This window comes from Diceros bicornis, chromosome 15 (assembly GCF_020826845.1).
Source record: "Diceros bicornis minor isolate mBicDic1 chromosome 15, mDicBic1.mat.cur, whole genome shotgun sequence".
Lineage (NCBI taxonomy): Eukaryota > Metazoa > Chordata > Mammalia > Perissodactyla > Rhinocerotidae > Diceros > Diceros bicornis.
Genome location: NC_080754.1, coordinates 20,932,181 through 20,955,499, shown reverse-complemented (window position 1 = coordinate 20,955,499; position 23,319 = coordinate 20,932,181). Strand labels below are relative to the sequence as shown.

The window sequence follows — 23,319 nt, the reverse complement described above, 5'->3', positions numbered from 1 at the left end:
GAAAGAAGTGTCCTCAAGGGAGTGTCAAGTTTTATTGAAGCCTAGGAAGTGGAGGCAGCATTCAGTGAGGAGGCTGTAAGGAGAGAAGGACTCCAGAGGAATTGTGGGAAAGATTAGGAGTGAGGGGGACTGTGTGTTGCCAGTTGAGGGCAGTGGGCACAGGATTCAGGAGAGAGAAACAGAGGAGAGGGCATCTGGGAGTATATAGGAGAAAAAGACATTTAGGGCAGTAGTGAAGGGTCACAGGAGCAGGCCTGAGTAGTGTCAAGTTCTAAATAGAATATTGTTGCCAAAATGCTAGTATTTGTATCCCCTCGGCAATGGTATTTTTCACTGCAAATATCACCAGGTTGTGAGCCTGGGTTGCATGATAGTTTTTGTAAGGGTCTGTCATTTCAACCCACTGAACATTCCCTCCCCCCACCTTTTTCTTTTTGCTGAGGAAGATTGGCCCTGGGCTAACATCCGTGCCCATCTTCCTCTACCCTATACGTGGGATGCCTGCCACAGCATGGCTTGATGAGCGGTGTGTAGGTCCACGCCCGGGATCCGAACCTGCAAGCCCCAGGCCGCCAAAGCAGAGTGCACAAACTTAACCACTATGCCACCAGGCTGGCCCCCTCCCGTCCCCCTTTTGTGTGACAATATATACCAGGATAGCAAACTTTTGCTTTTTTCCCCAGAGCATCATTAGCATAATCACTCAAAGAATAGTCCCCCCTTGATTGATTCAAGTAATGGAAAAATTGGGTTCACATCTGTGTAAATGGGCCCACATAACTCCTTAAGCTGTGGTATTTTGAGAAGCAATTGCTTTTTTTTCCTTCTCATTTTTCATTACAATATCCACTGATTTATACTGGGTATCTTGGGTGACATCTGATTGCAACAGTAAGCTTGAAGTTGTAAATATCTGACCATTATTAAGATGTAAAATAACAAAAATAAGAAAAATTTACAGAAACAAATCATCAGGACTTTTGCTGTGAGACCAAACCTTGAAGTAATAAAAAATGATGTCAAACAGAACAAACTAGAACAATGAGCCTGATGCATATAATCTACTTTTCCTATTATTGATTTTGATGACCCCATGTCCTCCTCTAGTTCATAGTGCCATCATAAGCATTATATTTTATATCATTTATTAGAGTACATTTTTTAAAGCATAACAATCTGTTTTAATTACACTTAAATGTCTCTATGGATAAGTTTAATATTTATATATTTTTTAATCAATAGAAAAACATTTTGATTATATCTTTGGAAACATACTTGTCAAGCTCAACAAACAGCTGAGATCATGTGGCTTTCTAATAGACTCCTTTGAAAAAGTGCTTTACCTTGCGGAATTATTAGCCAGGAAGTACTATGGCATTAAGTTATTGCAAAGCATTGCGATTCATCCAGTAAAACACATGGCTACGTACTTCGTGGGTTTCTTATGTTTAGCTACATCCTCCTTCATCCTCATAGAGAAGTGATCCCTGCATTGCTCATGAACCACAAGGCTACTAAATGATCTACTGTGTGCCAGTCAATCAGTGGTGGCCCCCAATTTTATACTATCTAGACTGACACTGATCTCAGGCGATCACCCTTATACCATCTCCCATTCCTCTCCATGCTTGGAAAGGTGCTTGCGCCCTCTTCTGGCCTGACTTTACTAGAAACAGTGTTGACAGAGGAGGACACATTCTTTATCATCCCACATTTTGAGCTGACCCTCCTGCTGGAAGTGTGTAAAATCATACTCCTGGCGACACTTAACCCCAAGATTCATGTTGTCATCAGATAGGACAGGCCATGGTAGAATATGGCCCTAATCAATCCTGGTGAGAATTGGACCTTCCCTTGACCTCTCCATTCCAATCCTGGACAAACGAATCTCGCGTTCTCCAGTACCCCTCTCCAGGCAAGAACACAAGGCCTGTGTAGACAAATAACTCTCCCACCCAATTTTAGTCAAATGTGATTATCATGTGCTAAACATTAGACAGGAAAGTAACAGTTTGTCTTGGACCTGTGACTTCATCATCAACAGGAGTACACCCATTTTGTGATGATGGCAGTCTCTCAAAGCCCCTCTCAAGGAGTATGGAACGCTGATATTACCTGGCTCTTTAGCAGAGATCCAACAGGACTTCACAACCAAACCAATTAAGACCACGGAAAACCTCAGAACTATTTATTCTTAGTTACCAATCTCTAATTTTTTAAATGATCAAAGCAAAATTCTCAATGCCTGAGTGTCTCCCTATCACCTTTTATTGGACTTGCAATTGTGTTTAATTTGACTAAAGTCAATAGGTAACTTGAACACTATTAACAATCCTATTTGAAGATGCTGGTTGCAACATTTTTTCCACTTCGCTTTCATTTCATAACTAAATGGTTCTAAATCTTGTTCCTGGTTGTTTATAGGCTGTTTCATTTGCTACCATCCCTCTCTCCCTTTTTTCATTAGAATCTTCAAGGATTTCAGAGTTCTAAGGTACCCCGTGCAATATTACTAAGCTCTTAATATGATTTGTTGAGGATGATGATGTTTACATTTTTAATTTCCCCAGGATCCAGAATTTTGACTTGGCCAATATTTTGAATTTTAGAGCTTAGATTAGGCTATCAGTGTCTTAATGTGGTTCTTGGTCAAGTTTCTTCATATTCTATGTGAAGCAGAGGATAAAAACCAAATTCCCTCTATCTGGTCCATTTTGGCAAAAAAGAAGAAAAACATAGTTGGCCTGGGAGGGCCATTTAGCCAATAAATATAGGTTATTATCTTCTTAAGCAATCATTAACACTGAAAGAAAACATTAGAACATGCATGCATTTCACTTCAAATTCAACGTTTTAAATCAGCCACCCCCATTTAGAGGACTGATGGTTGACTTGAAGGCGCCCTTTGAGAATCTGATTTTGCAGCCCTTTCTAGGGCACTGTGTAGATCCTCCTAAAAACAGCAGCACCCATTCTGTCCCTCCCCTGGATGTAAGCAGGCAATCTGATTCCCATCCAGCCATTCTGAGGGGGTTTCATTTTTCAGTCCCAAGTGGGTGACCAAATTGGTAATCTAAGGTCATTTTGGGGAACAATTTCAGGGGAAAAATGTAATGACTTTTGTCACAGAATGGAATTTCATCAGCCCCAGGCTAGCCCTGGTCCATAGGAAGTTTATGAATGTTTGTTACAGTTGATAGGCTGGAAAATAGTCAAAGGAGAGATCCACACTTTAGCAGCCAGACACTGACTGAGAAGATGAGTCAGATTCCAAGGCCTTCTGGATTGACTGACTAGGAAAGCTCAGAGTATCGAATATCTCTAGACAGTTGTCACTGTGTCTCATGATGACATCCACACACCCACACTCCTGAAGAAGATGCTACAAATGAAAGATGTCGGAGTCTAAGGAACATGGCAGCCATTTAATAAATCTACGTAGGCGCCTCAAATTGAACTCACTTGTTAATATGTAAATGGTAGCTTCTCAGTCTATCCCCAAATAAAAATATATCCTCTAAGTGTTACAAACAAAAATTTAAAATAATCATAAAATAGTTTAAATATTTCATTACTCGGCTCAGAGTTCTGATGGTGAAGCAAAGCGCGGCTCCTTCCCCTTCTCACATTCTAACTGGAACACAGTCCTTATCAGAGCGTAGACACCACAGTGCACTGAGATTGACACAAAGCCTGTCTGCTACATTTTCTGATAAGGCAGGAATGTACTTTTCACACCTCCTGAACATGGTCTTCCTCATCTGTCACCACTGTATTTCTTCACTTTGCCTGCCCAGGAGGGAGAAATGCTATACCCTAGGACTTTTCTTATGGGTTGACATCTCATTGGCTGTTGGTATAATGTCTTGTTCCCAATGAGAATGGAAAAACACTGACCAAAGGCCTATTCACCGCTCCCCTTGCTCGCTCATCTCAGTGCCCTCTGAAAGCAGAACTTATCAGCTGGCCCACCAGTTATCTCTGCCAGGGACACTGGCTTAAAAGGTATGGGACAAGATTTCAAAACTGTAAGGCTTATCAGGAAGAAGGGAGAGAGGAATATGTATGTATCCGTTGCAGGCATCAGCATCCAATTTCTCACTGGAGGAGGTAACTTCAGCTCAGCCCCTACCCAGCCCAGCACCAGTCTTGGTTGTGAGGTCTTCCCAGAGGTACTGCCAGCCCTTAGAGAAATTTCTGCAATGACTGAGCTTCTGGACAGAATTTAGCCAGACTTGAACCTGAGAAGAGGTGCATAGGGCTAAAAATAGGTCTTATTTATCTTTGTTTCTCATACAACATAGTTGTCTTAGAAGGTCTGAAAGTGTTGATACCCTGAAGGGTTTTGCCATGAGAAGGGCTCCTGTGAAGGCCTTCGTAGGATAGCACCAAAAATCTGCCAGCAGGGTATATTAGTTTTCCTTCCTCTCTCCAGCTGAAAAGGAAAGAACCATTTGAAATTCTAAATAACAAATAAAATCAGATTAGTTTATTGCTTCTGCTTGCATATAGACAGGAGAGGAACAAGTCTGAGTGCCTGGGGTGGGTGGTGGATGAGGGGGATTATGGAAGGGAGAGGGGTCCCTCAAATCTGCTCTGAGCAATGGAAGGAGAGGGAGAAAGGGATGTACCCACTGGCTAAAATGAAACACATTGTCAAGATGGGCAGCTGTCACCAAGCAGTACCGATGGCTAGCCTGCTAGGGCTCCTCCCTTACCCCCTCCTGTACTGCTGGTCCCAGCCTAGTGTGGAAGGAGAGTAAAGCTGAGCTAGAGGTGTTTGCTGCCTATGTGTGAGGCTTTTCTCTATGAAGACATCTTGTTCTTGGACTCTGATATTGGGAAGAAAGCAGATCACTTCACTATTGCATACCTAAATGAAGATTCAGCACATTTCGTTGAGGTGAGCCTCAGCTCAGCCCCCACCCTGCCCAGCTACTGGATTTATAAATCAGAGGTCAGCGTAGCGGCAGTTGGAGTCCCAAATTAATAAAAGCCAGAGCCAGAAAGTCTTCTTGGACTGTGCCAGTCTCCGAGTTTGCTCTTGAGTATAGATTCTGATTTTCTATGCTGGAGTGTGGAGCCATCTTGGACAGATCTGCAAGCGTTCCAGGGAAAGAGTACGGGTAAATTCACTCACTAAGTGTATGTTAGTTTGCATTTCCGAATCTGCATAGTATACTTTTCTATTCTGGATAGTATACTTTTCTGTATAGTATACTTTTCTATTCTGGATAGTATACTTTTCTGGATAGTATACTTTTCTATTCTGGATAGTATACTTTTACAAAGCTTATCAGAACACTGGTCTAAAAGAACACATGCTTTAAAGAGCATTAAAAAGCATGAAGTAAATAGGAGGCCTTCAAACCTCAATAGCAACATTTTCCAACACAGGCAAAAGACTTCTCTTTCTTTCAAAAGACATAATCACACCCAGCTCTCCATGGCAACAGATAATGGCGATGGGGGAGTAATGCAACTCACAAGTTTCAAACCTCATTGGAGGACATCCTCTTCCCTCACCTGACCTTTCCCTGCCTGCTCATACAGACTTGTTTAAATTTCATCTTTTGGTCCTTCTCTTGACTTCTCTTCTGGCAAATGGACTAATTAACAAATGGTCAAAAGACTAAAGAAAGAGAAGAGGCCAAAATAAGCCCAAACTTGGATAACCCGTGCCTGGAATAATGGCAAGTTGCCCCTGTAATAACTTCCAGACGAATCATGACATTTTTTCAGACACCAGCATGTGAACTGATGTCATTCTATTTGCCTCCCACTTCTTCCATCCAGAATCACTGATCTCCGCTGGGGCTGGTAAAAACAGCTGGTTGAGGTCTCCAGTCTCTGGCCATTCTTAGGGATGGTCATTTTATTCCTAAGTGTAACCCCTTCTGGTGTGACCCACGTGTTTTCTGCCAACTCCCCACAAAGAAGACCAGGAGAAACTGTCTGGGTGGGACTTCTGATAGGGGACAGCAGGACCTTGGAATCTGTCACTGTGGATGAGGGGGGTGGGTGGTCCATAATGGGGAAAGGAGGACTGAATAAGATTAGGCTCTGAGGTCTTCCTGGCCTTGACCTGTGGAAAGGCTTAGAACTCCCTGATGGTCGCTCTATTTTTGAAGAAAGAAGGTTGTCCCCAGATGGCTCTGTCTCTGATGTGCGCTTTCTGCATTGCACTACCGCATCCTGGCTGGAGAGCAGGTTAGCCAAACCTGGTTCTGGAGAAAGGGTGGGTCCCTCGCACATGCAGGATGCAGTGGCATCCATTGGCAAGGACTCAACAGCTCCTGTATCTTGCTTTGGTTTCTCTTCCTTTGGGCTTTCCAAGGACGAGAGGGAATCACCTTCGGCAGGTTTCTGAGAGGTCCCACCAGTTGAGCCGGGTTCCTCTTGGTTCCTTTCCAGAGGCTGAGTCCCATTCTCCCCTGAGCTCTGAGAGGGCAGGGGCTGTGGGATCTGTGTGTACTGAATCTTGGGTGGGATGACTGGGACTGCCCTGGCCTGGCACATTTTGACCATGAAGGAGGTTCTCACAGCTGACACACTCACGGGAGCTGAGTTACGGCGGCCTGTCAGGGCATGAGCCACAATGTCCGGGTCCTGAGGGTCCTGGGAGTAAACCCTACAGGGGTCTACTTTACAGTGAGATGAGGTCATCCATGTGAACTTCAGGTCTCCTGGCTCAGAGAGCTGCATTCCAGGTGAACCAAATGAGGCCACATTCTCAAACCGGAAGAGGTCAGTGACGGGAATGGCAGAGTCCAAGTTGAGGGAAGAAGGCCTATTTTTCCCTCTTGGGGGCCCACACTCAGTGCTCTTTAGCTGTATCTTTGGGGGATGCTCTCCAGGTGAGGTACTGTCCTGCACGCTAGGGGAACTCTCCTTGCTGCTCTCTGGCCCAGGAACACCACCTTGCTCAATCTGAGGGTTGCAGTGCTCCAGGTGTGTCCCCAGTTCCTTTCCCTCTGCTAGGCTGACAGGGCTGGTTTCCGCTGGTTTGGGCTGCAAACCACCTGATCCCTTCCGGTTGGGAAGAACTTCTGTCTCTTGCAGGCCAGAGAACTCTCCGAAGGACCTCAGGGCTTTCTCATCCCATCCAGTAATCTCTTTCCTGGATGCCAGGGGCTGCAGAGGGTCAGAATTCCTCTCTGCTTCAAGATTAGCACAGCTGCTGGAGGAGGGACCCTTAAGAGTCCACTGGCTCTTAACTGTGGTTTTGCTATCTAGAGAATGGCTCTGGCGAAGGCTGGGCCTGTGGGAAACCCTCTTCTCCAATCGGTGGCCCTGGGGGCCCTGCATCTGGGCCTCTTGCACATCTTTCAGAGTTGGGGAGTGAAGAGGACTCGTCACCCACTGGGGCTCCTCCCAGGGCTCCACCATCTCCAGGCCATGCTGGGCAATATCTGTCACAGTGTCGTCTTCGTCACAGTCTGAGGGCTCCTGTACTGAATGGGTGACATCCCCCTCTCCTTGTGGGGAGATCTCAACCTCCCTTGCGGGGCTTGGAAAACCAGAGCCTTTTCTCTCAGGAGCAGCATCCTTTGAATTTTGCTTTTCACTTTGTCCTGGAGAGGGCTCTTCTCCCTGACAAAGACTGGGGACCCCAGGGCTGCCGTTGGACTTCAGCTGGTCTGTATACGGATTTGTCTTCAAATTCCTGGATGAATCTTCTCCCTCAGGGCTGCCCTCTGATAGCTGGACTCGAGGCAACTCCTCCATAGGAGTTGGAGGGGGAGGAGCAGGCGGGAGCACAGGAGACAGATTCCCTCGGCCTCCCACCTCCACCTTCGCTTGTGGAGAAACCGTCTCAAAGGGCACTATTTCCAGAGGAGCCAGGCTGGTGGGGTCTGGGCGCTGGCCCTTCTCCGGCTCGGATCTGTGGAGGCTGCTGCTTGTCTCGGGCTTTTCTCTATTGGCTGCTGTGGACGCCCCCTGTGTGCTCTGATTGGTTGGATCCCTAGTCCACTCCTCCAGGGGGATGGGGCCTGGAGCTGGGGCGGAGCCACAAGACAAGCTCCCAAGAGGCTCCAGGGAAGCAAAAGGCCCTGGACTGGACTCCAGAATTGGCTGAGTGGGGCTGATCTTTAGAACAGGAGGTGGCAAAACAGAGAGTTCTTCCTCAGATTCAATAATTTTCAGCTCCTGTTGAATCTCGGGCCACATCAGGGCGTTGGCCAGATCATCTTCATCCTGAAAAACATCAAGAAACTGATTATCTTAGAACCAAGAACTCTCGGCGCTGAGATCCCCACTGTTTCCTAGTGAGACAGAAGGGGCTGGAGCAGTGTGAGGCTCTGCTACCTCAGCAAATAAAGGACACAGCATGAGTAATAACTGTGGGTGTTTATTCAGGGCTTATTACCATGTGCCACAACATGCTTTAACTGTATTTTCTTGTTTAATTTTCCCAACAACCCTAAGAGCTAACTACCACTATAATTTACTCCCATTTTAGAGATGAGGAGACTTACGTTCACGTAGATTAAATAATTTACCTCAGTCACACAGCAGCAGGACGGGGGTGAAATCCAGCTCTGTCTACACCAGAACATAAGCGATCCATCCCTCTGTGCTGCTGTCTTACCAACCCTGGACTCATTTCACCTCAGGTTTACTGGTTGGCGCACAAGAACGAGATCCTCCCGGTGGAATGAAAATGTTAACTCGCCCTGACACCTACTTTCCAAATAAATAAATATAGTTTTTTTTCTTTTTACCAAAGAAAATATTCCACGCGGAAAAAATTAATACATATTAAAAGAAAGGAGAATACAAAAACAGCAAAATCTTGTATTTCTACTACCCACAGGTAACCGCCGTGAATGTGACGGGCTGCCTCCTCCTCCATCTTGTTTGCTATCCTTTTTTCCCCTCAAGTCCAGCTTCTCTTTGTTCTTCTCAACTCCTCGCTTTCTCTACACAAAGCCCAAAGCTGCAGTCAGGAAGGGGATGAAGGGAGCTCTGGTTGGGGCCAAGGAAATAAATTTCAGTTCCTTTCATTTCTGGTCCAAAGGAGAAGCAGTCTGGGGAGGCATTTCCATCCTGTGGGGGTGAGGGCCTCTCTGAGAAGTCTGACCAGCTGCCAGCCTGACATCACTTCTCACCTGGCTCTGATGACATGTGTTTTCATATTACAGTGAATTCGATGCTTGTCTTAGCTTTCCCAATGGACTGTGAGCTCCTTGAGGTCAGGGACTGTGCTCATTCATCTTTGATTCCTCAAGACTGAATGGTGCCTGGCATACTGTGACTAGTTGCTCAATAAAGAGACTGTTGAATTGAAATGAATTCATTGGGGTTTTTTTTGAGTTATTTCCTTCAGATAACTCTCCAGGTGTCAGATTACTCGGTCAGAAGGCCGGGATATTTTTGAGATCTGACTCTACTGTATTGCATTGATTTGTGTACATGTCTATTTTGTCTACTAGGCTCTGCCCTCCTTCAGGGCAGGGGCAGCCTTTTACTCATCTCTTTAGTCTCCTCAGCACCTACATTATTGATCTCTTCCTAAGAAATTAATACACTTAGATGAATAAATGAACATCTAAACTCCCCTGCACCCCACTCTCTGCCATCTCGGTAAGTGGACCATAGTTCATCTCTGTTCAGGTCAGAAACCTATGGGGCGTCCTTGACTCTTCCTTCTCCCTCACTCGCTATTCCATCCTTCACCAGGTCCTGTTCCCTCTACCTTCCAAATAGCTCTTAAAGCCTTCCGTTTCTATCTCCATTGTCCCCACCCTAGTCTAAGCCACCATCTTTTCTCACTTGGTCTGCCACATACTAGCCTCTTAATTGGTATTCTCCTCTTTTGCTCTTTGCCTCCTCTTTGCTCTTCTCCTCACAGAATAGAGTGACTTTTAAAACATAAAATTCTGAACAAATCAAAAGAGTTTCCATTGCCCTTAGGTTAATCTCCAAATCCTTCCAAGCTGCCCTGCCTGACGTGGCTCCTGTTCCCTCTGAACCTCACTTTCTCTTGTCCACTTGCCCGTTCTCCGGCTTGGTTCTCGTTCCTTGACTGTTTTGTGCTTTTTCCTACCTCAGATTCATGGCACATTGTTCTTTCTACCTGGGAGTCTCTCTCTTCCTTTTTGGCCCCCTGCCCCTTTCTTCTAGCTAAGTTCTCAGTCTAAATGTCTATTCTTCAGAGAAGGCTTCCCGGACCCTTGTGACTCCCCTTGTCCCTCCAACTAGGTTGGGTCCTCCTGTTATATGCTCTTACAGAACTCTGTACTTCCATATCACTCTAGAAATCACTTGTTTAATGACCTTTCACCTACTAAGCTGTCAGCTCCAAGAAGGCAGGGACGGTGAGCATCTGGCACACTGCAGTCATCCCAGTGCTCTACAGAGTGCCTGCCACAAAGTAGGTGTTTAATACATGTTTTTAAATGAATGAATGAACTGATACCTTTACTTGTTCCCATGAATCCAGCTGGTCCTCCTTCCAGCACTAAGTGTATCTGCTTCTCAAAGCAATTTACACTTGATCCCTACCAGAATTCAATCCCCATAATAATCTGTGCATCCTTCTCCTTCTGCAAATGCAAACACGTCTTACAAGGACCCTGATTCAGCCCTCATGAGGCCACTATGGTGCCCTGCACTGCCCTAACTCCTAGTACGTGGGCCTTCTGTGCATCCCCCAGAAACCACGTTCCTGGAAGCAAGTTAAGGGCAAAGAGTTTCCTTTTCCCCTTTAGCGCACTCCTCCAGGTCACAGAGCTGCCCCCCAAATGCAGGACTCCTCCTTGGATGTCACTGGAAAACCTCCTCGTACCTTCATCTTATGCTAGGACATCCCATAAAACCTTGGAAAATTCACCTCTAAAAAGTGAAAGAGGTTTAGTAAGCTCTGGCATCATGTTATAACTTCTCCAGAAGCCATAGGGGGAAGAAATGGATCCTGGAAATCTTTCAGAAGATTTTACAAACGAGCATAGACAACTGTCCATCTGGGATGTCTGGAAGAAGAGAGCTGGACCCAAGAATGGTCACCATATGTGAGACCAGGATATGACAAGTAGGTTTTGTGCTGCTTTCAGGATTGAATGTGATTACATCCTAAAGACATGTTACTGGTTTATGGTGACGTTTGGTCAGAAATAGAGTTGAGTCTGACCTAGAGAATCTGAGCTGGATGGTTCCTTCCCATTACCATAGGACCTCTGAAAAGTCCACTGCACAAAATCCTAGACCTGATTAAAAGATTATCTCCTAAAGTCCCTTTGGTAGAAACTGGTTCTTCCCCCCAAAATAAGTAAATAAATCTACTTTAAGCTGTACCAAGAGACCTCGGGAAAAAGAGGACTCTACTGGATGGACCAGGCAGTGAGTCCACCTTACCATCTCATGGAGAAACACTGCTTCGGCTCTGGCCCGGGGGCTCTCCTGCAGAGCACTGGACTCCATCTGGCCAGCCTCTCGACTCTCCTCCACCGCCTTGTCTGGATCCAGCCTCTTCTCTAATTCACTTGAATGCTGAGAGCCCAGGGAGACTTCTGAGGTTTTCTTCTCCTCCAGTTGGGCACCTGGCTCCAGGGAAGGGCCTTTGCTGCATTCCACTGTCCTCATGGCTTCAGGTGCTGGCTTGGCATCCTCGAGAACCACCTTCTTAGGTCCAGAAGCTGCAATGAGGATGAGAGTTATCAGCTGAAGGAGATTCATTTCAAGAGAGGCCATTCCCAGCACATTCACTGTCCTGGACTAGTCCTGCTTCACAAGGATGGAGGGAATTCTCCCAGCTCACTGGCCCATCACATTCTTTACCCTTTTCTCCTAGCAATGCCCTGTCCTCAGATCTCGGAGTCACAGACTGTCAGAGATGGGAGGGACCTCAAAGATCATCTAGTCCAGAGGTTCTCAACTGGGGATGATTTTGCTCCTCCCCTTCCCAAAGCACATTTGGCAATGTCTGGAGACATTTTTGGTTGTCACAACTGGGTAGGGGGAGTGGCTACTGGCATCTAGTGAGTAGAAGCCAGGGATGCTACTAAATATCCTACAAAACATAGGACAGCCCCCACAACAAAGAATTACCCAGCCCAAAATGTCAATAGTGCCAAGGTTGAGAAATCCTGCTCTAATCCAATCTTCCATTTCAGAGATTAGTCAATTCAGACCCTGAGAAGTCAGGCTTCTTGCCTAAGGTCACAGGAATCTGTTATTTACACCAAGCCCTAAAGATGTATTATGATTATGATTGACAGATTCCTGTGTGACTCTTCCCAGGGGTTATCTGTGCATCGATTTGGACATATCTAAAGTGATTAAGCTCTGGCTTAAACATCTACCAAGGCAGGGGAGAGGGTACAGACCTCAATTTTGGCCTGTACTGCATTGCATGGTGAAGGTCCCATTTCATTGTATAAGGCTGTTTTCACAGTGTAGAGTAAAGACTAAGTACCTAGGACAGTGCTGGGTACATAGCAGATCCTCAATAATGTTATTATTATTTACATTGGAATTAAAGAAATCTGAGTTCACATTCTAGTTTCTCAACGAATCTTGTAATCTTGGTACAACGGCTTAATAATACATAATAATACATTGCAGGGCTGTGTGAGGATAAAGTAGATGATGGAGGCAAAGCACCTATTAGTGTCTAACATACAGCACACGCTCAAGGTTTATTGGTTAAGAACAAACTAAGCTCATTGCTACTGGTTACACTGGTGACTTAACTCAAGGTGTCTCACCACAGTGCCAGCTTGAAACTCAGTCAGACCTGGAGACAGCTTCCTGACGTCTGAACTAACAATGCTTCAGAATTGACAATAGTGCCCTTTTCCTCTGCCCACCACTTAGTGGGCTTATTTTTTGAAATTTAATTTAATTATTGAATATGTAAAACATCTACAGAGTTCAAAAGTTAAAACTATATAAAAAGGTATTCTCAGAAAAGTTTTGCTTTGGGGGCTGGCCTGGTGGTGTGGCAGTTGGGTTTGTGCATTCTGCTTCGGTGGCCCGGGGTTCGCTGGTTCGGATCCTAGGTGTGGACCTACTCAGTGCTCATCAAGCCATGCTGAGGCAGCGTCTCATATAGAAGAGCTACAACTCTACAACTGTGATATACAACTATGTACTGGGGCTCTGGGGAGAAAAAAGAAAAAGAGGAAGATTGGCAACAGATGTTAGCACAGGGCCAATCTTCGTCAAAAAAAGAAAAGAAAAGAAAAGAAAAGTTTTGCTTTCATCCTTTTGCTTCCACTCTGTTCTACACCTCCACTGTTCCTTGGGGATAACCATTTTTATTATTTCTGGTTTATTCCGCCATAGTTCATTTTTGCATATATAAGCAGATACTTGTACTGTATATATTTTATTTTCCACCTTTATTACACAAAATGAAGCATATAATGTATACTGTTCTACACTTCATATTTTTTTCCTTATAAACATATCTTGAAATCTATGCCATATTGTATATGAGATTCATTGTTCTTTAGGATGTGGCCTCGTTTGAGTTCCTCTCAAAGTGAAGCCTGAGCCAAGGTCCTGGCAGCAGGTAGCTTACTTGGAAGGTGGTCCCAGGAAGCAGGAGTGAGGAGGTGAGACAGTGATGGAGGAAAAGTCAATAAAGAGGATGTTATTGAGCTGGTTAGCTCCTCAACAGTGAGCAGCCAGGACTCAATCCCTGGTGACCCTCCGGGGAACCAAGAGGAATGTGCCCCACAGTTATTCCTCCAAAGGGTGGCAGGCTGGGTCATTAATCCACCGATTCCTGTCTCCTATTGGTTAAGGACTGCCCCAGTTAATTCTCCATACTTCTGGACCATCTAGAGCAAGGGCTGGGCGAGATCCTATCTTTAGAAAAGTCCTGAGGCAGAGAACCAGAAACACAAGGCAGATACCTGAGATAGGATGCCTTCGGTGTGCACAGAAACTGTCCCCCACAGATGCACAGGAGCTTGACGAAACGTGGGGCAGAGCCCCCAAAGCTACGGACTCCACAGGACTCAGCTGTGCAGATGCACCCTCCTTACTAAACTCGTCTCCTTAAGATGGATATTTGCGTTGTTTCCAATCTTTTGCTATTACAAATAATGCCATGATATGCATACACATTTTGTACTTGTGAAGCTATTTATTTAGGATAAATTTTCGGAAGTGAAACTTCTGGGTAAAAGGCTAATGCATCAGCAATTTTTAAAAAATATCTTTTTAGGATTCTACTAAGATCTCTTAGTTGAACATGTTGGCCAGTGTCTCTTTTTGTAGACCTCAGGGTCTTCTGTCCATTGACCATGACCATGAATATGGACTCTTAAAGTGAGGCATGGACGAAGGGCCTGTCCTGTGAGCTTGTTCAGATCACTCATTCTCCTGCTCAAAGCCCTGCTCACTCTGGCCCAGCCACATCTTCTCCTACTACTCCTGCCAGGCCTTATACTTCTTTGTTCTGGTCCTCCCTGTGATTTGAACCTACTCCATTGTTTTTTTTTTGGTGAGGAAGATTGGCCCTGAGCTAACATCTGTTGCCAGTCTTCCTCTGTTTTGTATGTGGGTCACCGCCACAGCATGGCTTGATGAGTGGTGTGGGTCTGTGCCTAGGATCTGAACCCACAAACCTGGGCCGCTGAAGCTGAGTGCGTGAACTGAACCACTACACCACGGGGCCGGCCACCCCAATCCATTCTTCAAAACATAAACCTCATAACCCCTCTTTGGAGCCTTCCCAGACCACTCTCTCCTTCCTCCACTTCCTGCAGCCCTCACTGTTGTTAGCCATGTGGTGCCAAGTCATCAGGCTACCATTTTCTTTTTACGTCTACATAGCTTCCACCCTAGGTTAAGTGCCTCAGGACAGAGGCGGTATCTGTTTCTAGAAATTATCTGCTAGGAGCCTATAAGTCCAATAAACTTTTGCTGATTGACGATTTGCAGGATACTTCTAAGCTATAAAAGAATCTCTATAGCTCACAAGGGAAGGGCATTGTCGGGTTCCCAGCACAGGCCACGCTATGCACAAAGTGGGTGACCATGGGGGCAGAGACTGCTAATTGTCACCTAATATCCATTCTCTTCTTCTTTAGTTAGAAACAGAACCTTCCCTACCTGCAAGGTATTAGCTGGGCACGTGGCTTTCTAGCTAGTGACAACTTTCCTCAGCCTCCCCTGCAGGTAGATGTGGCCATGTCAGTTTCGGCAGGTGGAATGGAAGTGGTAGTGATGGGTGCAACTTCTGGGTCCATTCCTAAGTGGAAGCTGCTTGGCTGCCTCTCCTGAGTCCCTTCCCACAGGTGGGAATGTAGGTGAGGAGTGTTGAGCCCACCTTGACCATGCAGGCAGGGACAGCACCCCTGGGATGCCTGAAGACACCTGGGACCCCACAGGATCTCCTGGAGCACAGCCACCTACCCCTGGCGTATAACATAGAACTCAACTTCTATCTTGTTTGAGCCACTGTGGTTTTGGTTCTCTATGTTAGAGCAACTTGGCCTCTACCTTAACTGGTAGAACCGTGGGTTTATGAGATAGGCTGCTTCTGGTTAAAAAAATAATTGGGCAAAACAAATTTTTATAGGTAACTCATATTTCAGATGCACTATAATATAACTATTTAAAAGAATTCTTTTGTAAATTCTTCAGTAGAAGAATGAAGCAACTCCTAACATCTCTAAGGGTAGCTCTGCATTTTCATTTATCAGGTTTCCTTAAAGCTATATGCTTACTCTGAACTCCCTTTAATAATTTCTGCAAGGGGAAGCAGAAAGTGTTAGTTGTAGCTGTTAAGTCAGCCCATAAGCTCTTCTTTCACGTTCAGAAAGATCCAGTTTGTGGTCCTTCTCCCCCTAACTCCAAGGATTGAGGTTAGCAAGACATAGCCTTGAATTAGGTAAGAAAAAAAAAATTATGATGATTAATAATTTATAATCATTAATAATAATGATTGAATACTCCTTTATTTTTTTCATTTGGAGCTATTAATTTTTTCATTGTGAACACTTTAGTTAAAGTGCAATACTTACTTGACATCTCTTACTTTTTGAGTTGCATTGGAATTTCACCTAGATTGGCCAAAAGTGGAAGAATTGGTTTGACTAGAGTGTCGAAAAATTTTAATTAGGTAACCTAAAAAATGATCTTTAATTTTTTTTCTTACCCACTGCTACTGCACAAAAGAAAGAAAAAATATTTTATTAAGGAAGGTGAAGTTCTCCATTTGAAATAATTATGGAAGGCGATGAGACACTTAAGTTAACCTAACCCCATCAGAGAGAAGGGTGAGGGGCCTACTGGCCCTGAACCTTTGGGCATCTCCCTCTGGCCCTTGGTCCTAGATCTGCATAACTGCCTCCCACAAGGTCCCTCGTTCTGCCCTGACTGCCACTGGGCACAGGCAGGGAGGCAGCTGGAGGCTCCACTAGTGTCTTTCCCAGACCAATTTAATATAAACTCTGTTCTTTACAGAGAGAAGGAAGGAGACAGGGAAAAAAAGATAACAGGCTGTCTGCAAAAGACCCCTTGGGCCCAGGGACCCTCTCCTTGGAGAGGATAATCATTCACACAAAAAGCTTTGGAAACACTTTCATCCTCAAAGACTTCACTTCCTCTGCTGGCCCTCACCCTGCTCCACACACACACCAGCCCATGGAGCATTCTCCAGACAGGGTATCACTTGACGCCCCTGAGCTTCTGCTCATCTTGTGCCCCCATCTTCAAGAGAAGGGGGAGGAGAAAAGGACTAATATTTATCAAGCATCTTCTGTGAGCCACACCATGAGTAGGCATTTTATGGACATTCTCCCATTCAGACCTCACCCCGGCCCTTGAGACAGGAGCCACCCCTGCTTTGCAGATGAGAAACAGGCTCAGAGATGTCAACCAACTGCCCACTGGCATATTGCCAAAAAGTGGCAAAGCTGGAATCTGAATCAGCCCAGTCGAGGTCCAAAACCTATGAACTTCCCACAATATTCAGCTGCTTCTCGGCCTTGGATGTCCTTTCCCATCTTTTCTGTATGGAGAAATCCTACTCATTTATCAAGGCCAGCCCAAATGTCACCTCTTCTGAGAAGCCTTCCTGGAGTCCTCCTGAGGGGACTGGCTCGTCTTGGTGCTCTTGCAGTCCTTTCTGAAACATTTTTTCATGATACATCAAGTACCTAGGCCCTCCCTCGTTCAAAAAGCCCAAGGACACTCTCCTGCTACTTCCACAGGCCGATCCTGGGCTGCTTTGGTGCAGAGTTTCAGTTTCCTTTCCTAGTTTGTGAGCTTGCTGGGTGAAGGGATCATGTCTTAACAACCTTTGTAACTCACAGCTCAGAGCAAACATGTGAGGGAGCCTGGTGGAGTGCTTAAAAGCATGAATTTTTTAGTCTGGATTAAAGTCCTGGTTTTCCTACTTCCTTGCTATGAGTCATTGGGCAAGTTACCCGATGCCTCTCTAAGCAAATGGGGATAAGAGTAATTACCTGTACCTCTTGGGGTGGTTGTGAGGAGAAATGAGATAATGCATGTAGAACACTTGGGACAGTGCCTGACACCACAGTCGGTGCTCCAAAAAAGTCAGCTCATATTAACTGAAATAGAAATATTCTTAAACCACAATGAGCAGGCCGGCCCCGTGGCTTAGCGGTTAAGTGCGCTCTGCTGCTGGTGGCCCGGGTTCGGATCCCTGGCGCGCACCGAGGAACCGCTTCTCTGGCCATGCTGAGGCCGTGAGCCATATACAGCAACTAGAAGGATGTGCAGCTATGACATACAACTATCTACTGGGGCTTTGTGGGGGAAATAAATAAATAAGTAAAATTAAAAAAAAAAAAGAAATTAAAAAAAACAAACAAACCACAATGAGCATTTGTTGGTTTGTCTCTCAGCCATCCTTTCCTCTGAGGTTCTCACTATCTCCATTTTATGTGGCTCATGTTTGGCTGTTGACCAAAGAACCCCTGCCCACTCCAGAGATGGCCCAGGGACTCAAACTTAGCCAATCTTAGAACCAACTCTATTAGCCCAGCAACAGTGATTGGCCCAAGGCTGGGCATATGACCCAAGCAGGCCCAATCAGAGTCTTCCCTGTGTTTGATATAAGGAAACTGGGAGAAAGATGCTCCTTCTCATTGCTAAGGTTGCTAGCCATGTTCTCTGCAGATATGAGGCAGAAATGTGGGTTGGAGGGATGGACAGAGATTGAGTCTAGAAGAGTTGAATCCCCGATTCCAGCTCTGCATTCCACTCTGTGAGCTTTTCCTCCTGTCTTCTTACTATGTGAGTGAATAAAATAACACTAACAGGTACGATAACATTTACTGAGTACTTACTATGTATTAGACACTGTCCTGAGAGCTTTATATGTATTAAATAATTTAATATTCATAACAAACTTATGAAGAAGGTACGATTATCAACATGGTTCCCGTTTCACAGATCCAGAAGCTGAGGCACAGAGTGGTTATGTTAACTCGCTGAAGATTGTACGGTGAAATGGCTGAGCCTGGGCTTGTACCCAGGCTGTCTGCCTCCAAAGCGCACAATCTTAACTACTTCACTACATTGTCTTGCAAACTCTGTGAGAGCACATTTAAATCTGGTTTTTATCTCTTGCAAAGGAAAGAGACCCTCTCTCCTGCTTTACCTGTAGAAGTCTCAGCTCCCACTGGCTTCTCCTCATCAGGCCAACCTCCACTCTCTGATCCCTGGAAAGAAAACTCTTCCAGGCTGGAAAGAGACTGCAGCTCCTTGGGGGGTGTTCTGCACGGGGTGCTGTTGGTGCTGATGACGGCGGACACGCGGAGTGGCACGGACACGGCGAAGGGCTCAGAGATGTTCAGGGCCTTGCGCTGGTGCCGGGGCGACGGCTCCATCTGGAAGAGGCTGCTGGTGAAGACAGATTTGCCAGGGCTGTCATTCGAGGTGTAGAACATGCCCAGCATCTTGGGTGCTGTCTGCTCACTCTCAGGATCCTCGATAGGCCGGAACACCTTCAGTTGCTCAGGTGGGGGCCGGGCCTGAGTGCCCTGGAGTTGGCTTCGGTCACTGCTCATGTCAAAGCCCCCCTCCGCCCCTGCGGGCATCCCCTCCTGGCCCCATTCGCCCTCCTGCTTGCTGAGGTCACAGGAGCTGCCGGTGCTGGTTGAGTGAATTTTCGCTGCTGGAATGAAAAATCCACCAGTGGTGACTGTTCGATTGAAATTTCCTTTGGTTTCTTTTCCTAATGAAAAAACAAACACTTGGTCAGCAGGCTGGGCACACACACAACTGCACAGCCTTGCATAAAGGCAGGTACACAATAAAGGGCACAGCCTTCCTAATAAAGACAGGTGCACAACATGTGGTTGACAAGAGGAAGCATCTTCTCACGCTCACAGAATTTGGAGCATCTCATGATGCTCAAATAGAACCGTCCGCTGTTGTATCATATGTATCCCTTTCAAACTTGGCAGGTAGAACAGTTTCCAACATAAGGCCACCGCTAAGATTGCCAAACAGAGCAGCCATCCACCAAGCATTAAATGTAGATCACGAAAAAATAAAAAGATTGATGGGAGATGCTAGAATGATGTTTGCTCAAAATGAAGGAGAAGACAAAAGCGGCAAATTAACAGAATCTTGTTTCATTTTAAAGCTTTAAAATTATTGTTTTAAGTCTTCTCTGGCAGATGGACCCAAACAGGGCTTTGATTTCCCAGCAAGGAAACGAAGGCTGTTCCCGGCTAGACCTGTCTGCCTTTTCCCAGGCTTCCTCCACCAGAGGATGAGAAACTAGAGAAGTAAATTAACTCAATGCTAGAAAGCACCGCTGTGAGCAGCAAGCTCCTGACTGACGTGGAAGTGAAAGCAAAGGAGAGAAAAATCTGTATGGGAAATAAATAAGCTGGGAGATGACAAGTGAGTTGCCAGCGATCTGGAAATAATTCCCAACTAGATAGTAAGTGCTATGCTGGACATCTTATGCAACGTTGGGCTTAAAATTCTTACAACCACTCGGTGGGGGAAGTGTAACAATCTTTAACACATGAAGAAACTGAGACCCAGAGAGGATAGATAACCTGCCCAAGGCCCGCAGATGTGGTGACTGAGATTTTGAAATATTAAATTCTATAAAATTGGGCAAGGGCCAACCCCGGTGGCCTACTGGTTAAGTTTGGCATGCTCCACTTTGGTGGCCCGGGTTCGGTTCCTGTGCATGGACCTACACCACTTCTCTATCAGCAGCCGTGCTGTGACGGCGGCTCACATACAAAATGGAGGAAGATTGGCAACAGATGTTAGCTCAGGGCAAATCTTCCTCAGCAAAAAAGAAAAAAAAAAATTGGGCAAGAACTGCCCCAAGAGGTTTCAAAACCAAAGCAAATGGAGGAATGTAAAGGTGGGAAAATGCTAAACGTATTGAGTCAGCTTAAAAAGACCTCACTGAGTATTTTACAAGTTTAGAAGTATTTTTTGGAAGTTGTTCCAGAGATTTTCTGTATTGTTTCAGGTTGCCTCGTTTATCAAAGAGAAAAATGTCTTGTATTGAAGAGGTTGGAAAGTCATGGGATAAATGTGGGAGAGTTTGAACAGTCAGCTGCTAGGCGAGCCCTGTGCCTTGTGACTTGTCACCGTGCTTATTGGCCGCTTCACAAAAACAGAAGCAAGAGGCACAGGCAGGTCAGCCCTTCAGGCCGGAGCTGTGAGAACCAACGTGGGGAGGTGATGCTTTGGTGACAGTGTCACCTGGCATGCAACTCTACACACACATCTACTACAACAAGGGATGTCACCGTGCATGCATGCCTGGCATGAAGTTGACGCCCATCAATGTTTATTGATGAATGAATGAATGAATGAATGAATCTACCAACTCAAAATCATGACTTGACAAGCATGGTGAAGCTAAAGCCTATGGAAACATGCAAATTCAAGACACATAAGCATCGAGGCACAAAGCTCTGAGATATAGACCAGTGGTTGGCTCTTCTTTATGCCCAAGGGGGAAGCCTCCTCTGCCTTGGTTTTCAGGGCTTGATCTTTTTTTATAAAATTCAAATTTATTTAAACTAAAAAAATAAACTAAACTAAAAAACTAAACAAAAACTGTTCTCCCATCAAAAGGTGTTGACCTTTGACCTAGTTCAGGTTTGAATGTAAAATAGCTGTCTGTCATCTCCAGCTGTGGTCAGAGGAAGGCTGGGGAGAGAGGACACCTCTTGAGGCCTCACTGTGTGGTAGGTAGAGTAGGGGAGGTTCATGCAAGGGCTATGTGAACGCTTTGGGTTCAGAAAGGGTCAGGAAGGGATTCGGGGCTGAGGATCTTGTATGATCGTGACTGGAGTCGAGCAGGCCCGGCAGCTTACGAACGCGAGTCTGGTGTGGGAGCTCCGGTCTCCCGGTTGTAAAGCCCAGTTCCGAGTCTGAGTGTAAAACCTCACCTTCCACCGGCACCGAGCACAGCGAGTCCATGCTTTTAGCTGGTCGGATAGTAGCCTTTTCCACTAAAGACAAAAGAAAAAATATCCCTGATGAATGCATGTGAAGAGGAAGCAGTCAGAACAATAGGTCAGGCTGTGAGTACACGAGAACTTTCTTCAGGAAAGTTTTTCAAGTATTTATCGTTTTCCCCTTCGGAAAACATTCCCCTACTCCACCCTAGATGTTCCTACATCTTAATGGGACTGACCTTATAAAAACAGGGCATTTGTAGATCAAAGTTTCAATAACATTTTACAGATAAAAGTAAATTACAATTTTGTCAAATAGCTATTAGCAAATGAGGAGTCCTGAATCCAATTTTATTGTACAAAAAGGATTCAAAGATTAATCCATGGGGTAGAATCCAGGCAACCCTTCCTATTTGTCAGGCAGGAGAGTAGGCTTCTCGGCGGCAGCCACATCTCTCAGCACCCAGGAATTTGGTACAACCAGTGAGAGGGCCCAGGAGAGCTGAAGACACCTTTCTCCCCATGTGCAGCTCTGTTCCTGGGTCTGCAGACTGCTTGCTCCCCCACTGGTCTCACCCAACAACCTCACCCTTTTTTGAGCATCCGCTAGGTGCCTGGTGTACTCTATGCATCTTTGTAAGCCACCTAAGCAGGTTTTTGGAAGAGTGTGGTTTCAATAAGTAAAAAATTATTCCAGGCACAGGATGAGGCACTTTCATAAACATCATTTCTTTTCAGTTTGCTGTATTGGCTGGAAGGTACTTCCTTCCAGGTCAAGCTTGCTGGGAGGGGAAAGAGGGTAGTTTGGAAGCCAAGCAGGAGGCCCAGAGCTGGTAGCCTTTCCACTAACTCTGGATTCGGACAGATCTGGCTTTGAATCCCAACTCTGCCACCTTTGGGCTGTATAACTTCAAATAAGCACTTGTCTTTTCTAAACTTCAGTTTTCTCACATGTAAAATGAGGAAAAATAGAGCTGTTGTGAGGGTTAAATGAGTAATGCACATAAAACAGTTAGGTTGTACCAACCGAGAATAGAATAAATGCTCAATAAAAAGTTACTATTGTTACTGTTGTTGTCAATGTTATTCAGTATAGACCAGGGCTCAGTAACAAAGGGGAACCCAGGAGATGGTTCTAGAAGTACTCAGAGTTGGCCCTAACCCAAATAGGGCCCTAACTCATGCTTGTTTTTCCCTCTTTTAAAGTTTTCCCTTTGTTCCTTTTTGTTCCAAATCCTGCTCCTTCTGAGAGGTTCTGAATTAGCCCCTGGGCCTCCCCAGCTTGGGGCTTCTCTCCCACTGGGGCCCATAGTGCTGTGGGAGGACACAGCCATCTTCACTCAAACCCTCCAATGGCAGAGATTGAACCCTCCTTCCTTCTAATAGTAAGCCAGAATTCTTATCCTTTGAAGATCTGCTATTTCCACAAGTTTACAAACTGACTTATTATCCTAAAACTGCCTCGCTGGCGCCCCTTCCTTTGTGTGTTCTGAGACAAGCTTTTGCCTTTATTTTCCTGGGGCTGCATTTCTGGGCTTCCTCTGGTTTTCATGTGTCGGCCTTTAGAGGCAGTGACCAGGTGACGCTGAGTGTCATGGAGGATGGGCAACAGTTCTGTCTGCAGCGCCATCAGTGTTCACCTGCCACGTTGGACTCTCTTTCTGAAGATGCATCTCCATGTTGCCTTGGTGGCCACAGCAGCACATCAGAGCTGTGGCTTTTGGGAACAGTCCCCAAAGATTTGCTGGCCCCTTTTCTGGATGGTAACTAAGTGCACAGGGCTCCTTGGCCCATGACCATATTTAGATCATATTTTTCTGTCTGGGATCTTGGCCCGGGCTCACGGAAGTGCTTCCACGAGTTTTCTGGCAGCCTTGAGGTCTTGAGGCCCTGCTCTTAGATTATCCCTATGGCTTGGGGATTTCCAGCTCAAAGGAGTTCA

The 23,319-nt window shown here is 45.6% G+C and overlaps 1 protein-coding gene across 3 annotated transcripts in view; it reads right to left on the bottom strand.

Annotated features, from left to right (window-relative positions):
• Nucleotides 1–924: 924 nt before the first annotated feature.
• The window catches only part of ARHGAP31 (Rho GTPase activating protein 31), a 113,183-nt gene continuing 90,788 nt past the window's right edge, over nucleotides 925–23,319 (bottom strand). For 2 of the 3 annotated variants that reach the window (XM_058555838.1, XM_058555839.1), the window contains 4 exons: nucleotides 21,369–21,431; nucleotides 18,593–19,168; nucleotides 11,359–11,639; nucleotides 925–8,199 (listed from right to left, as the gene is read on the bottom strand). In XM_058555838.1, coding sequence (XP_058411821.1) covers nucleotides 5,764–8,199; nucleotides 11,359–11,639; nucleotides 18,593–19,168; nucleotides 21,369–21,431 — 3,356 coding nt within the window. In that variant the 3' untranslated portion in view covers nucleotides 925–5,763. The remainder of the gene's footprint in view (nucleotides 8,200–11,358; nucleotides 11,640–18,592; nucleotides 19,169–21,368; nucleotides 21,432–23,319) is intronic. The other variant, XR_009222225.1, reaches the window with a different exon arrangement.